This window comes from Oncorhynchus masou, chromosome 16 (genome assembly GCF_036934945.1).
Source record: "Oncorhynchus masou masou isolate Uvic2021 chromosome 16, UVic_Omas_1.1, whole genome shotgun sequence".
NCBI lineage: Eukaryota > Metazoa > Chordata > Actinopteri > Salmoniformes > Salmonidae > Oncorhynchus > Oncorhynchus masou.
In genome coordinates, this window is record NC_088227.1 from 44,027,194 (window position 1) to 44,045,075 (window position 17,882).

At 44.3% G+C, this 17,882-nt stretch overlaps 1 protein-coding gene across 2 annotated transcripts in view; it reads left to right on the plus strand.

The window, feature by feature from the left end:
- si:ch211-278j3.3 (E3 ubiquitin-protein ligase RNF19A) overlaps nt 1-17,882 on the plus strand; it is a 63,267-nt gene that overhangs the window by 32,393 nt on the left and 12,992 nt on the right. For both annotated transcript variants that reach the window (XM_064991753.1, XM_064991752.1), the window contains 3 exons: nt 7,621-8,102; nt 9,340-9,545; nt 17,033-17,180. In XM_064991753.1, the coding sequence (XP_064847825.1) occupies nt 7,621-8,102; nt 9,340-9,545; nt 17,033-17,180 (836 nt within the window). The remainder of the gene's footprint in view (nt 1-7,620; nt 8,103-9,339; nt 9,546-17,032; nt 17,181-17,882) is intronic.

Below are 17,882 nucleotides of genomic sequence, written 5' to 3' on the forward strand. Positions count from 1 at the left end.
TAATTACTACCATTAAATCACAACGATATCATTCCACCACAGCATCCAATATTGATAGGGGTTTTGTCAATGGTAATTATGTGCCTGTTAATTTAATTTCCATTGATCGCTCTGTTAGCCGTCGTAAGGAACATGCCGTTGTTAGCGCCACCTATGCTGTTAATAGTTTTATATCAAGAGATTGTTTTGCTACATGTGCTTTTCAGCATAGGGGTGTTGTCAATAGTAATCTTATGCAAAAAAAACAAACCTGAATTCTACTATTTGCTCTGTGACTTTGAATCCAATCAGGAAGTTTATCGTGGCTAGTTTATCCAGTTCTATTGAGTCTCGTGTCACCATGGATACTCCTGCTGTTTTCAAATCTCACAGAGGGGTTATACTGTTAAATAGTAATATGCGAAGCCTGGTGTCTAAACCGGACTTCCTGGATGTCTGGGTGCTTGACACTTGCCCAGACGTTCTGGTTATCTCAGAAACCTGGTTTAATAATTTGATGATGGATAAGGACGTTGCCATTGAGGACTGAAACATTTTTAGATGTAAAAAAAAAAGGGGGGGGGTGGCTATTTATGTAAGATCTTCTCGTATGGTATCATGCTGTCTTAAAATGAGTGAGCTGTTGGTTTAACAAAAACAAAAGTGTCCATAATCCAAAATATGTACATATTTATTGCTGTGGTCTTCCTGTCGACCCCCAGCCGCTCGGACCAAGGCTGTTGGCATGATTTCTGATTGTTTAAAACTATTTCTGGTATCTGAACTGGTTGTGCTTGGATATCTAAATATAGACTGGTTTACACATGCCTCAGATCAGATTGAAGAATATCTGTCTTGTGTTCAACTCGACTCAGCTAATAGTGAAACCCACACAGATTACTGTAAAAAAAACTAGCAAACTCCTCGTTGATTGACCTTATCCTGACGAACCATCCCCATTAGTATTTGTGGTGTTTTTGCAAAATTATATTCTCTTGTGTTTATCTACAAAGCAGTCATGTAGAAACTTCCTATGTATCTATCATCATAAATTCAATTTAGACTGGGCCCAGATTCACAAAACACTTCTTGTGCAAAAACTTAAGAAAAAAAACAAGAAAAAAAAAACACACGAGCAATTACTCAACAATAGATTAAGATTTAATCAAATATCGTCTAGCGAATCTTCTTAAAATGTTTGTTGCTAGGCAACCGATTTAGCTAGCTATCAAGCTAGCAATGGCAGTCGTGTTAGCACATTTCCTACTGAGATGACTGTTCTAAAACAAGTTCTTGGGTTTAAAATAATCTATATTGTGAATTAAACATGTTTAATTGCTTTCATGAGCTTATTTTCTCACTGACTAGAGTTTAAGACAAGGGTTTAGCTATGTTGGAACTAAGAACACATCCAATAACTTGATTTTCAATAATCTAATTCCTTCTTAACTTTTTGCTTAAGGAGAAACATAAGAAGTAGCGTAAATAACATGTCATCGGCAACGACGATAAAAACAGGCATACTCCTAGAGAAACTTTATTTACAGTACCTTTATTGAGGAATAGCAACTTTGCTTAACTTTCCTCATAAGTCTATTATAGTTAAGGGGAAAAAATGGCAGTTAAGAATACATTTCTTCTTAAGTAGGTTTTGTGAATCTGGGCCCTGGTGTTAGGCTTTGATAACACTGAAAGCCCCTTTGGTCTCCACAGAGTTGGGTAACGTTGCTTCTTCCAGAGCTCTCTGAAATGAGATGTTCTGGTCCCTCTTGGCCAGTTCAGAGTGCTGATCCGAGACCTCTATGTTGATAAATGTCTCTGTTTTTTTATATGTTTTGTAATTGTGTATATGTTTAATGTACATTGCATTCGGAAAGTATTCAGACCCCTTGACATTTTTCACATTTTGTTATGTTAGAAGCCTTATTCTAAAATGGATCAATCTACACACAATACCCCATAATGGCAAAGTGAACAGATCTTCGTCATTATGGGGTTTTGTGTGTAGATTAATGAGAGGGAGAAAACTATTTAATCCATTTTAGAACAAGGCTGTAATGAAACAAAATGTGGAAAAAGTCCGGGGTTCTGAATACTTCCTAAATGCATTGTATTTATGCAGGGCTCATCTGTAAAAAGAGACCCTAGTCTCAGTTGGACTTCCCTGTAAAAAAAAAGTTTTCCTCTAGGAGTATGCCTGTTTTTATCCTAAAAAAACTCCTTAGTCGTTGCCGATGACAAGCATAACCATAACATGATGCAGCCACCATCGTGCTTGAAAATATGAAGAGTGGTAAATCAGTGATGTGTTGTATTGGATTTTCCCCAAAAATTACACTTTGTGTTTTTGGCAGTTCTAATTTTGTGCCTTACTGCAAACATGTTTTGGAGAAAAAAAACATTCTGTACAAGCTTCCTTCTTATCACATTGTCATTTAGGTTAGTGTTGTGGAGTAACTACAATGTTGTTGATCCATCCTCAGTTCTCATATCACGACCATTAAACTCTGTTTTAAAATCACCATTGACCTCATGGTGAAATCCCAGTTTCCTTCCTCTCTGGCAACTGAGTTAAGAAGGACGCCTGTATATTTGTAGTGACTGGGTGTATTGATACACAATCCAATGTAATTCATTAATAACTTCACCATACTCAAAGGGATTTTCAATGTCTGCTTCTTTATTTATTTTTTACCCATCTACCAATAGGTGCCCTTCTTTACGAAGCATTGAAAAACCTCCCTGGTTTTTGTGGTTGAATCTGTGCTTGAAATGTACTGCTAGACTAAGGCCTTACAGATAATTGTATGTGTGGGGTACAGTTTCGTTGAGATAATTTGTACATGTAGGAAGGTAGGGGTAAAGTGACTATGTATAGACAACAAACAACGAGTAGCAGCAGTGTAAAAACAAAAACAAAGGGGGGGGGGGGGGGTCAATGTAAATAGTCTGTTTGGCCATTTGATTAATTGTTCAGCAGTCTTATGGCTTGGGGGTAGAAGCTGTTAAGTAGCATTTTGGACCTCGACTTGGCGCTCCGGTACCGCTTGTCGTGCGGTAGCAGAGATAACAGTCTATGACTTGGGTGACTGGAGTCTTTGACAATTTTTGGGGGGCTTCTGCTTAGTATATAGGTCCTGGATGGCAGGAAGCTTGGCCCAAGCCTTACGGTCGGATGCCGAGCAGTTTCCATACCAGGTGGTGATGCAACCGGGCAGAATGCTCTCGATGGTGCAGCTGTAGAACCTTTAGAGGATCTGGGGACCCATGACAAATCTTTTCAGTCTCCTGAGGGGAATAGGTTTTGTCGTGCCCTCTTCACAACTGTCTTGGTGTGTTTGGACCATGATAGCTTGTTGGTGATGTGGACACCAAGGAACTTGAAACTCTCGACCCGCTCCACTACAGCCACCTTCAATGTTAACGGGGACCTGTTCGGCCCGCCTTGTCCTATTGTCCACGATCGGTTATTTTGTCTTGCTCACTGCCAGGTCTCTGACCTACTCCTTATTGGCTGTCTCATCGTTGTCGGTGGTGTGTCATCAGAAAACGTAATGATGGTGTTGGAGTCGTGCTTGGCCACGCAGTCGTGGGTGAACAGGGAGCACAGAGTGGACTAAAGCACGCACCCCCTGGAAAGGGTGTTTCCTACCCTTATCATGTGTCAGGAAGTCCAGGATCCATGGTGGCTTCATATTGTCATGATTATGCAAATTAGTTTTTGGGTGGAAACGGAATACAACTTGAACTTAAAAGACACGGAATGCAGGGGGATTTCAGGGGCTATCCGCTAGACGTGAGAACAGAGAACAAAGTTGATCCACGGGAATGAAATGTAATCCAGTACAGAGAAACACGAGTGCCGCTCGCCATGCTACCCTACCTACCCTTAGTAAGTCAACACATTACTTTAGAGTGTGTGTGTGTGTGTTTGTCAAAAGGCAAAATCCTAGAGGAAAAAGCTGATTCAATCTGCTTTCCAACAGACACTGAGAGACGCATTCACCTTTCAGCAGGGCAGTAACCTAAAACACACGGCCAAATATACAGTGGAGTTAATTAACAACTTTGAATGACCCTGAATGTCTTAGCTACAGTTTCGACTTAAATTAGCTTGAAAATGTATGGTAAGACTTGAAAATGGCCTTCTAGCAATGATCAACAACCAACTTCAATTTTTTTTTAAAGAGTCATGGCCAAATATTGTACAATCCAGGTGTGTAAAGCTCAGAGACTTACCCAGAAAGACTCACGGCTGTAATCGCTCTTAGAGACTTACCCAGAAAGACTCACAGCTTTAATTGCTCTTAGAGACTTACCCAGAAAGACTCACAGCTGTAATCGCTCTTAGAGACTTACCCAGAAAGACTCACGGCTGTAATCACTGCAAAAGGTGATTCTGACATGTATTGCCTCATGAGGGGTGAATACTTATCTAATCAAGATATATTAGTGTTTTATTTTCATAAATGTTTAATAAATGTTAGAATTATATTTTGTGTAGATTGTTGCCCAAAAAAAGACAATTAAAAATCCATTTGAATTCCTCTTTGTAACAACAACATTTGGAAAAAGTCAATTTGAATATTTCCTGAAGGAAATGTATATTTCATAAATATATTTACATATTTGATTTTTAAATTAATTTTTTTTTTTTTAGAACACCTACTCATTCAAATTCAAAAAAATGTTTTAATATATTTTACATTGTAGAATAATAGTGAAGACATCCAAACTATGAATGAACACATATGGAATCATGTAGTAACCAAAAAAGTGTTAAACAAATATAAATATTAATATTCTTCAAAATGGCCACCCTTTGACCTTGATGACAGCTTTGCACACTCTTGGCATTCTCACAACCAGCTTCATGAGGTAGTCACCTGGAATACATTTCAATTAACAGGTGTGCCTTGTTAAAAACTAATTTGTGGAATTTCTTTCCTTCTTAATGTGTTTGAGCCAATCAGTTGTGCTGTGACAAGGTAATAGTGGTATACAGAAAATAGCCCTATTTCGTAAAAGACCAAGTCCATATTATGGAAAGAACAGCTCAAATAAGAAAAGAGAAATGACAGGCCATCATTACTTTAAGACATGAAGGTCAGTCAATCCGGAACATTTCAAAAACATTTCTTCAAGTGTAGTCGCCAAAACCATCAAGTGCTGTGATGAAACTGGCTCTCATGAGGACCACCACAGGAAAGGAAGACCCAGAATTTCTTCTGCCTCAGAGTATACGTTCATTAGAGTTACCAGCCTCAGAAATTGCAGCCCAAATAAATGCTTCAGAGTTCAAGTAACAGACACATCTCAACATCAACTGTTCAGAGGAGTCTGCGTGAATCAGGCCTACATGGTCAAATTGCTGCATAGAAACCACTACTAAAGGACACCAATAAGAAGAGACTTGCTTGGGCCAAGAAACACAAGCAATGGACATTAGACCGGTGGAAATCTGTTCTTTTGGTCTGGAGTCCAAATGTGCTATTTTTGGTTCCAACTGCTGTGTCTTTGTGAGACACAGAGTAGGTGAACGGATGATCTCCGCATGTGTATTTCCCACCGTGAAGCACGGAGGAGGAGGTGTGATGGTGTTGGGGTGCTTTGCTGGTGACACTGTCTGTGATTTATTTAGAAGTCAAGGCACACTTAACCAGCATGGAAACCACAGCATTCTGCAGTGATACTCCATCCCATCTGGTTTGGGCTTAGTGGGAGTATCATTTGTTTTTCAACACGACAATGATCCAACACACTTCCAGGCTGTGTAAGGGCTATTTGACCAAGAAGGAGAGTGATGGAGTGCTTTTGAGATGGTTTGGGATGAGTTGGACCGCAGAGTGAAAGGAAAAGCAGCCAACAAGTGCTCAGCATATGTGGGAACTCCTTCAATACGGTTGGAAAAAACATTCCAGATGAAGCTGGTTGAGAGAATGCCAAGAGTGTGCAAAGCTGTCATCAAGGCAAAGGGTGGCTCGTTTGAAGAATCTCAAATATAAAATGTGTTATTTCATATTTCATAGTTTTGATGTCTTCACTATTATTCTACAATGTAGAAAATAGTAGAAACTATGTAGAAAATAGTAGAAAATAGTAGAAACGATGTAGAAAATAGTCAAAAGGAAAGAAAAACCTTTTAATGAGTAGGTGTTTTACAGTCATGTGCTATTCATATATTTACATGTATTTGTTTAAAATATTTATGATCAATATATTCACATGAATAATATATCTATTTGTAATTATAAACTGGGTGGTTCGAGCCTTGAATGCTGATTGGCTGAAATCCGTGGTATATCAGACAGTATACCATGGGTATAACAAAACATTAATTTTCACTCTCATGGTATGGGTTCCTCTCTGATTTCTCTCATGGTATGGGTTCCTCTCTGACTTCTCTCATGGTAAGGGTTCCTCTCTGACTTCTCTCATGGTATGGGTTCCTCTCTGATTTCTCTCATGGTATGGGTTCCTCTGATTTCTCTCATGGTATGGGTTCCTCTCTGATTTCTCTCATGGTATGGGTTCCTCTCTGATTTCTCTCATGGTATGGGTTCCTCTGATTTCTCTCATGGTATGGGTTCCTCTCTGATTTCTCTCATGGTATGGGTTCCTCTGATTTCTCTCATGGTATGGGTTCCTCTCTGATTTCTCTCATGGTATGGGTTCCTCTCTGATTTCTCTCATGGTATGGGTTCCTCTCTGATTTCTCTCATGGTATGGGTTCCTCTCTGATTTCTCTCATGGTATGGGTTCCTCTGATTTCTCTCATGGTATGGGTTCCTCTCTGATTTCTCTCATGGTATGGGTTCCTCTGATTTCTCTCATGGTATGGGTTGCTCTCTGATTTCTCTCATAGTATGGGTTCCTGTCTGATTTCTCTCATGGTATGGGTTCCTGTCTGATTTCTCTCATGGTATGGGTTCCTCTCTGATTTCTCTCATGGTATGGGTTCCTCTCTGACTTCTCTCATGGTATGGGTTCCTCTCTGATTTCTCTCATGGTATGGGTTCCTCTCTGATTTCTCTCATGATATGGGTTCCTCTCTGATTTCTCTCATGATATGGGTTCCTCTGATTTCTCTCATGGTATGGGTTCCTCTGATTTCTCTCATGGTATGGGTTCCTCTCTGATTTCTCTCATGGTATGGGTTCCTCTCTGATTTCTCTCATGGTATGGGTTCCTCTGATTTCTCTCATGGTATGGGTTCCTCTCTGATTTCTCTCATGGTATGGGTTCCTCTCTGATTTCTCTCATGGTATGGGTTCCTGTCTGACTTCTCTCATGGTATGGGTTCCTCTCTGATTTCTCTCATGGTATGGGTTCCTGTCTGATTTCTCTCATGGTATGGGTTCCTCTCTGACTTCTCTCATGGTATGGGTTCTTCTCTGATTTCTCTCATGGTATGGGTTCATCCACTGGAGAACTAGACAACATTGTTTCCAAGCTCATGATCTACATGAAGATGTAGAGAGACATTCAGCTCGATTGTGGTTGTTTGTACAGAAAACATCAGATATTTTTTTGTGTGAGTTTTATCAAGTGAAAAGTGAAAACACATACGGTACTTTGGGGATGAAGCAGCTCTGGACACTAATGCTACTTTTCTAACCTTTCTGTCTGTCCATCTGGCAGGACCAGAACATCACAGCCGAAGAGGGCGGGATCGAGCAAGGCGACTTCGAGGCTGCATCGTCAGGGGTGACGGGTGACGACCCTGGCGCTGCGGTGGAGGTGGAATGCTGCGGCGGCGGAGCCAACAGCTCTTCCACAGGTGTCCTATCCCTCTCCTCTTCCAGCCAGGACCAGCTATTGGACAATCACCACTTGGAGGAGTGTCCTTTATGCCTCCTCAGCCAACCACGAGGCCGGTTCCCTCGCCTCTCTTCCTGTTCCCACCGGGCCTGCTATGACTGCCTGAGACAGTACCTGAAGATTGAAATCTCAGAGAGCAGGGTGGGCATCGCCTGTCCGCAGTGCCCCGAGGCATTTGCGCCGCAAGATGTACGCACCATCCTGGATGACTTGACGCTGCTGGAGAGATTCGAGGAGTACCAGCTGAGACGGTTTCTGGCAGCCGACCCGGACACGCGCTGGTGTCCTGCACCTGACTGCAGGTAGAGACCACCGAGTCATTCAGTTCATTCTACTGATTCAGATTCGTTTATAGAGTCAGAAGCATCATATTTCAGGGAGTCAATAGTACCAGCTCAGGGGGTGCCCTGCGCCTGACTGCCTGGCTGACTGCCTGGCTGACTGCCTGGCTGACTGCCTGGCTGACTGCCTGGCTGCAGATAGAGCCATTGGAACAAGTACACCATCTGATAATTACGTTCATAAAAAATATTTGAGTCAGTCAGCACTATCCAGGGAGTCACGTAGACAGGAGTGAAGGAGTTCTCAGCGAAGTGACTTTCATATTATGACGAGCAGGATGCAAAGACTTCTCACACAGTCCCACACAGTATCTGCTCATGTGCTCGAGTGTCCCTTCACGCAGTTACACCGTGGTAGATACGGGACCAAAAACAGCAGAGAAGTTGAGCCTTGCGCTTCAATTTTCTTTCGTTTTTTTTTTTTTGGTTGCGGAAATTGGAAACTAAATTTTAGTTTAAGTTCCCCCAAAAGGCCGGCTCTGACTGCATGTGGGGGTGTGGATGTGGGTACGCACCGTGGCCCCTCGTGATGAATTTCCTATTTTATTTGTGCCCAACCCCCATCAGTTGGCCGTTCTATATCAGACGATGTTGACTTTACAGACAAGACACAATGGGCCTCCAGTATTTATTTGACGAGGTATTACTGGGGCCAGGAAGTGAGCAGGAAGTGAGCAGGAAGTGAGCAGAAAGTCTTTCAAGTATCCAGCAATTGCATAAGCCTTGAATTCGTAGCTGCGAATCATATTCCTAATAGACACACATTCCACAAGGTCTTAGACTTCTTAGAAGCTTAATACTAGAGCCTATTCAGTATTTCAATGTGTGTGTTATTTTGTGTGTGTGTGTGTGTGTGTGTGTGTGTGTGTGTGTGTGTGTGTGTGTGTGTGTGTGTGTGTGTGTGTGTGTGTCTGTTTTCATTGTGTGTGACAAAATTAGTTTTACTGACATTTTGAGTTAAACTTCTACAGAATTCTCTGTGTGTCTGTCTGACAGGTCCATGCTTCCGTCTTGTGTTTTCGAGACTATGCATGACAATATTGTAGCGACCCTCTGGGTACAATATAATGACCGTTTCGCGTAAAAAATGGACAAAGTTTTCTTGTCTATTCGGTATACATTCTATTCTCTCTGTGTCTCCTCAGCAAGGTAACATACTGTCTTAAATGATCTGTTCTGTTCTCCTCTCTGTCTCCAGCTTTGCAGTGATAGCGTATGGCTGTGCTGAGTGTCCTAAGCTAAGCTGCGGGCGCGAGGGCTGCGACACAGAGTTCTGCTACCACTGTCGGCAGCTGTGGCACCCCGACCAGACGTGTGACCAGGCCCGACGCCAGCGAGCACGCCACACTTCCGGGGGAAATGATGCCTCCACACTATATGTCTTCAACGAGGAGCCTGGAGGAGGTTGGGGAGACACAGGGACACTGATAGCCATACTGTATATTTACATGTACAAAGTCCTATACATACAGTACATGGCCAAAAGTATGTGGACACCTGCTCGTCAAATATCTCATTCCATGGGCATTAATGTGGAGTTGGTCCCCCCTTTGATACTATAACAGCCTACACTATTCTGGGAAGGCTTTCCACTAGATATTTGAGGACATAGCTGCTATAACAGCCTACACTATTCTGGGAAGGCTTTCCACTAGATATTTGAGGACATAGCTGCTATAACAGCCTACACTATTCTGGGAAGGCTTTCCACTAGATATTTGAGGACATAGCTGCGGGTATTTGCTTCCGTTCAGCCACAAGAGCATTAGTGAGATCAGGTGATTTTGGGCGATTAAGCCTGGCTCGCAGTCAGCGTTCCAATTCTTTCCAAAGGTGTTCGATGGGGTTGAGGTTAGGACTCTGTGCAGGCCAGTCAAGTTCTTCCACACTGATCTCGACAAACCATTTCTGTATGGACCTCGCTTTGTGCACGGGAGCATTGTCATGCTGAAACAGGAAAGGGCCTTCCCCAAACTGTTGCCACAAAGTTGGAAGCACAGAATCGTCTACAATGTAATTGTATGCTGTCGTGTTAAGATTTCCCTTCAATGGAACTAAGGGGACTAGCCTCATCCACCAAACTTTACAGTGACACTATGCATTTAAAATATATATATATTTTTTTTAAGGTATTTCACCTTTATTTAACCAGGTAGGCCAGTTGAGAACAAGTTCTCATTTACAACTGCGACCTGGTCAAGATAAAGCTAAGCAGTGCGACAAAAAACAACAACACAGAGTTACACATAAACAAACGTACAGTCAATAACACAAAAGAAAAATAGAAAAATCTATGTACAGTGTGTGCAAATGTAGGGAGGTAGGCAATAAATAGGCCCAAGAGGCGAAATTATTACAATTTAGCATTAATACTGGAGTGATAGATGTGCAGATGATGATGTGCAAGTAGAGATACTGGGGTGCAAAAGAGCAAGAGGGTAAGTAATAATATGGGGATGAGGTAGTTGGGTGGGCTATTTACAAATGGGCTACGTACAGATACAGTGATCGGTAAGCTGCTCTGACAGCTGATGCTTAAAATTAGAGGGCGATATGAGTCTCCAGCATCAGAGATTTTTGCAATTTGTTCCAGTCATTGGCGGCGGAGACCTGGAAGGAAAGGTGGCCAAAGGAAGTGTTGGCTTTGGCGATGACCAGTGCAATATACCTGCTGGAGCGTGTGCTACGGGTGGGTGTTGTTATGGTGACCACTGAGCTGGGTTAAGGCAGGGCTTTACTTATAGATGACCTGGAGCCAGTTGGTTTGGCGACGGATATGTAGTGAGGGCCAACGAGAGCATACAGGTCGCAGTGGTCTTTAGTATATGGGGCTTTGGTGATAAACGGATGGCGCTGTGATAGACTGCTTCCAATTTGCTGAGTAGAGGGTTGAGGGCTATTTTGTAGATGACATCGCTAAAGTCAAGGATCGGTAGGATGGTCAGTTTTACGAGGGTATGTTTGGCGGCATGAGTGAAAGAGGCTTTCTTGAGAAATAGGAAGCCGATTCTAGATTTAATTTTGGATTGGAGATGCTTACTGTGAGTCTGGAAGGAGAGTTTACAGTCTAACCAGACACCTAGGTATTTGTAGTTGTCCACGTATTCTAAGTCATAACCGTCCAGAGTAGTGATGCTAGTCGGGCGGGAGGGTGCGGGCAGCAATTGGTTGAAGAGCATGCACTTATTTTACTAGCATTCAAAAGCAGTTGGAGGCCACAGAAGGAGTGTTGTATGGCGTTGAAGCTCGTTTGGAGTTTTGTTAGCACAGTGTCCAAAGAAGGTCCAGATGTATACAAAATGGTGTTGACTGCGTAGAGGTGGATCAGAGAATCACCAGCAGCAAGAGCGACATCATTGATATGCACAGAGAAAGGAGTCGGCCCGAGAATTGAACCCTGTGGCACCCCCATAGAGACTGCCAGAGGTCCGGACAACAGGCCCTCCAATTTGACACACTGAACTCTATCTGAGAAGTAGTTGGTGCACCAGGCGAGGCAGTCATTCGAGAAGCCAAGGCTTCAGCTAGCCTGCTGATAAGAATGCGGTGATTGACAGAGTCGAAAGCCTTGGCCAGGTCGATGAAGACGGCTTAGAATACGCGGACAACTACAAATACCTCTTATCGATGGCGGTTATGATATCGTTTAGGACCTTGAGCGTGGCTGAGGTGCACCCATGACCAGCTCGGAAACCAGATTGCATAGTGGCGAAGGTACAGTGGGATTCAAAATGGTCGATGATCTGTTTTTTAACTTGACTTTCGAAGATTTTAGAAAGGCAGGGCAGGATGGATATAGGTCTATAATAGTTTTGGTCTAGAGTGTCTCCCCCTTTGAAGAGGGGGATGACCGCGGCAGCTTTCCAATCTTTGGGGATTTCAGATGATAAAAAAAGAGAGGTTGAATAGGCTCGTAATAGGGGTTGCAACAATTTCTGCTATTATTTTAGAAAGAGAGGGTCCAGATTGTCTAGTCCAGCATTGGGGCAGGTAGCGTTCTCCTGGCATCCGCCAAACCCAGATTTGTCCGTCGGACTGCCAAATGGGGAAGAGTGATTCAAAACTCCAGAGAATGCATTTTCACTGCTCCAGAGTCCAATACACCACTCCTGCCGACGCTTGGCATTGCGCATGGTGATCTTAGGCTTGTTTGCGGCTGCTCGGCCAAGGAAACCCATTTCATGGAGTTCCTGACGAAGTACTAAGGTTGCTTCCAGAGGCAGTTTGGAACTCGGTAGTGAGTGTTGCAACCGAGGACAGACGATTTTTACGCGCTGCTCCCTTCAGCACTCACTGGTCCCGTCCTGTGAGCTTGTGTGGCTTACCACTTCACTGCTGAGCCGTTGTTGCTCCTAGACGTTTCCACTTCACAATAACAGCACTTAGTTGCCCGGGGCAGCTCTAGCAGGACAGCAATTTGCCGAACTGACTTGGCGGAAAGATGGCATCCTATGGCAGTGCCACATTGAAAGTCACTGAGCTCTTCAGTTAGGCCATTCTACTGCCAATGTTTGTCTATGGAGATTGCATGGCTGTGTTTTATACACCTGTCAGCAATGGGTTTGTCTGAAATTGCCAAATCCACTAATTTGAAGTGCGTCCACATACTTTTGTACATAGAGGGTAGTACATACTGCTCACGTACTAGTCATGATACAGCACATTGTACGGAGAAGGTAGTCTGACAGGGATACACCCATTATGTTCAGACACTTCCTACTGTTCCTGCTGTTCAGACCGTTGTTACTGTTCAGATTGTTTGTTCTGCTTAGACTGTTCCTACTGTTCAGACTGTTCAGACTGTTCAGACTGCTCCTACTGCTGTTACTGTTTAGACTGTTTCCAACCGTTTCCGACTGTTCAGACTGTTCCTGCTGTTCAGACTGTTCCTGCTGTTCAGACTGTTCCTGCTGTTCAGACTGTTCCTGCTGTTCAGACTGTTCCTGCTGTTCAGACTGTTCCTGCTGTTCAGACTGTTCCTGCTGTTCAGACTGTTCCTGCTGTTCAGACTGTTCCTGCTGTTCAGACTGTTCAGACTGTTCAGACTGTTCAGACTGTTCAGACTGTTCCTGCTGTTCAGACTGTTCCTGCTGTTCAGACTGTTCAGACTGTTTCTGCTGTTCAGACTGTTTCTGCTGTTCAGACTGTTCCTGCTGTTCCTACTGTTCAGATTGTTCAGACTGTTCAGACTGTTCCTGCTGTTCAGACTGTTCCTGCTGTTCAGACTGTTCCTGCTGTTCAGACTGTTCCTGCTGTTCAGACTGTTCCTGCTGTTCAGACTGTTCAGACTGTTCCTGCTGTTCAGACTGTTCCTGCTGTTCAGACTGTTCCTGCTGTTCAGACTGTTCCTACTGTTCAGACTGTTCCTGCTGTTCAGACTGTTCCTGCTGTTCAGACTGTTCCTACTGTTCAGACTGTTCCTGCTGTTCAGACTGTTCCTGCTGTTCAGACTGTTCCTGCTGTTCCTACTGTTCCTACTGTTCAGACTGTTCCTGCTGTTCAGACTGTTCAGACTGTTCCTACTGTTCAGACTGTTCCTGCTGTTCAGACTGTTCCTACTGTTCAGACTGTTCCTGCTGTTCAGACTGTTCAGACTGTTCCTACTGTTCAGACTGTTCCTGCTGTTCAGACTGTTCCTGCTGTTCAGACTGTTCAGACTGTTCCTGCTGTTCAGACTGTTCCTGCTGTTCAGACTGTTCCTACTGTTCAGACTGTTCCTGCTGTTCCTGCTGTTCCTACTGTTCCTACTGTTCAGACTGTTCCTGCTGTTCAGACTGTTCCTGCTGTTCCTGCTGTTCCTACTGTTCCTGCTGTTCAGACTGTTCCTACTGTTCAGACTGTTCCTGCTGTTCAGACTGTTCCTGCTGTTCAGACTGTTCAGACTGTTCCTGCTGTTCAGACTGTTCCTGCTGTTCAGACTGTTCCTACTGTTCAGACTGTTCCTGCTGTTCCTGCTGTTCCTACTGTTCAGACTGTTCCTGCTGTTCAGACTGTTCCTGCTGTTCAGACTGTTCCTGCTGTTCAGACTGTTCCTGCTGTTCAGACTGTTCCTACTGTTCAGACTGTTCCTGCTGTTCAGACTGTTCCTGCTGTTCAGACTGTTCCTGCTGTTCCTGCTGTTCAGACTGTTCCTGCTGTTCAGACTGTTCCTGCTGTTCAGACTGTTCCTGCTGTTCAGACTGTTCCTACTGTTCAGACTGTTCCTGCTGTTCAGACTGTTCCTGCTGTTCAGACTGTTCCTGCTGTTCAGACTGTTCCTGCTGTTCAGACTGTTCCTGCTGTTCAGACTGTTCCTGCTGTTCAGACTGTTCCTGCTGTTCCTGCTGTTCCTGCTGTTCAGACTGTTCAGACTGTTCAGATGACTGTCCCTACTGTTTAGATGACTGTCCCTACTGTTTAGATGACTGTCCCTACTGTTCAGATGACTGTCCCTACTGTTCAGATGACTGTCCCTACTGTTCAGATGACTGTCCCTACTGTTCAGATGACTGTCCCTACTGTTCAGATGACTGTCCCTACTGTTCAGATGACTGTCCCTACTGTTCAGATGACTGTCCCTACTGTTCAGACTGTCCCTACTGTTCAGATGACTGTCCCTACTGTTCAGATGACTGTCCCTACTGTTCAGATGACTGTCCCTACTGTTTAGATGACTGTCCCTACTGTTTAGATGACTGTCCCTACTGTTTAGATGACTGTCCCTACTGTTTAGATGACTGTCCCTACTGTTCAGATGACTGTCCCTACTGTTCAGATGACTGTCCCTACTGTTCAGATGACTGTCCCTACTGTTTAGATGACTGTCCCTACTGTTCAGATGACTGTCCCTACTGTTCAGATGACTGTCCCTACTGTTCAGATGACTGTCCCTACTGTTCAGATGACTGTCCCTACTGTTTAGATGACTGTCCCTACTGTTCAGATGACTGTCCCTACTGTTCAGATGACTGTCCCTACTGTTCAGATGACTGTCCCTACTGTTCAGATGACTGTCCCTACTGTTCAGATGACTGTCCCTACTGTTCAGATGACTGTCCCTACTGTTCAGATGACTGTCCCTACTGTTCAGATGACTGTCCCTACTGTTTAGATGACTGTCCCTACTGTTCAGATGACTGTCCCTACTGTTCAGATGACTGTCCCTACTGTTCAGATGACTGTCCCTACTGTTCAGATGACTGTCCCCACTGTTCAGATGACTGTCCCTACTGTTCAGATGACTGTCCCTACTGTTCAGATGACTGTCCCTACTGTTCAGATGACTGTCCCTACTGTTCAGATGACTGTCCCTACTGTTCAGATGACTGTCCCTACTGTTCAGATGACTGTCCCTACTGTTCAGATGACTGTCCCTACTGTTCAGATGACTGTCCCTACTGTTCAGATGACTGTCCCTACTGTTCAGATGACTGTCCCTACTGTTTAGATGACTGTCCCTACTGTTCAGATGACTGTCCCTACTGTTCAGATGACTGTCCCTACTGTTCAGATGACTGTCCCTACTGTTCAGATGACTGTTCCTACTGTTTAGATGACTGTCCCTACTGTTCAGATGACTGTCCCTACTGTTCAGATGACTGTCCCTACTGTTCAGATGACTGTCCCTACTGTTCAGATGACTGTCCCTACTGTTCAGATGACTGTCCCTACTGTTTAGATGACTGTCCCTACTGTTCAGATGACTGTCCCTACTGTTCAGATGACTGTCCCTACTGTTCAGATGACTGTCCCTACTGTTCAGATGACTGTTCCTACTGTTTAGATGACTGTCCCTACTGTTCAGATGACTGTCCCTACTGTTCAGATGACTGTCCCTACTGTTCAGATGACTGTCCCTACTGTTCAGATGACTGTCCCTACTGTTCAGATGACTGTCCCTACTGTTCAGATGACTGTCCCTACTGTTCAGATGACTGTCCCTACTGTTCAGATGACTGTCCCTACTGTTCAGATGACTGTCCCTACTGTTCAGATGACTGTCCCTACTGTTCAGATGACTGTCCCTACTGTTCAGATGACTGTCCCTACTGTTCAGATGACTGTCCCTACTGTTCAGATGACTGTCCCTACTGTTCAGATGACTGTCCCTACTGTTCAGATGACTGTCCCTACTGTTCAGATGACTGTCCCTACTGTTCAGATGACTGTTCCTACTGTTTAGATGACTGTCCCTACTGTTCAGATGACTGTCCCTACTGTTCAGATGACTGTCCCTACTGTTCAGATGACTGTCCCTACTGTTCAGATGACTGTCCCTACTGTTCAGATGACTGTTCCTACTGTTTAGATGACTGTCCCTACTGTTCAGATGACTGTCCCTACTGTTCAGATGACTGTCCCTACTGTTCAGATGACTGTCCCTACTGTTCAGATGACTGTCCCTACTGTTTAGATGACTGTCCCTACTGTTCAGATGACTGTCCCTACTGTTCAGATGACTGTCCCTACTGTTCAGATGACTGTCCCTACTGTTCAGATGACTGTCCCCACTGTTCAGATGACTGTCCCTACTGTTCAGACTGTTCCTGCTGCTCAGACTGTTCCTACTGTTCAGACTGTTCCTGCTGTTCAGACTGTTCCTACTGCCAGACTGTTCCTGCTGTTCAGACTGTTTCTGCTGTTCAGACTGTTCCTGCTGCTCAGACTGTTCAGACTGTTCCTGCTGTTCAGACTGTTCCTGCTGCTCAGACTGTTCCTGCTGCTCAGACTGTTCAGACTGTTCCTACTGTTCAGACATACAGTATGTAGTCAGTCATAGGACCTTACACACACATGGTCGTCAGTCATCCTGTATGTAGCTAGTCGTAGTACATACATGGTCTTCTTCTTTACGTACTGCCATAGTAGTCCTTCCATGTCTCTCTGTCTCACACCTGTGTGTCTCCTTCCAGAGTCGGAGGAGATCAAGGCGTGTCCTCGTTGCGGGGCCTACATCATGAAGACCAACGACGGCAGCTGTAACCGTATGAACTGTACTGTGTGCGCCTGTCAGTTCTGCTGGCTGTGTATGCAAGAGATCACCGACGTGCACTACCTCAGGTAGCTATAGCCACTGTTACTAACGGTGACCACTACCTCATGGAGCTATAGCCACTGTTACTAACGGTGACCACTACCTCAGGTAGCTATAGCCACTGTTACTAACGGTGACCACTACCTCAGGTAGCTATAGCCACTGTTACTAACTGTTACCACTAGCGCTGTGTATGCAAGAGATCACCGACGTGCACTACCTCAGGTAGCTATAGCCACTGTTACTAACGGTGATCACTACCTCATGGAGCTCAGTCACTGTTACTAACTGTTACCACTAGGGCTGTGTATGCAAGAGATCACCGACGTGCACTACCTCAGGTAGCTATAGCCACTGTTACTAACGGTGACCACTACCTCATGGAGCTCAGTCACTGTTACTAACTGTTACCACTAGGGCTGTGTATGCAAGAGATCACCGACGTGCACTACCTCAGGTAGCTATAGTCACTGTTACTAACGGTGACCACTACCTCAGGTAGCTATAGCCACTGTTACTAACGGTGACCACTACCTCATGGAGCTCAGTCACTATTACTAACTGTTACCACTGGGGCTGTGTATGCAAGAGATCACCGACGTGCACTACCTCAGGTAGCTATAGCCACTGTTACTAACGGTGACCACTACCTCATGGAGCTATAGCCACTGTTACTAACGGTGACCACTACCTCAGGTAGCTATAGCCACTGTTACTAACGGTGACCA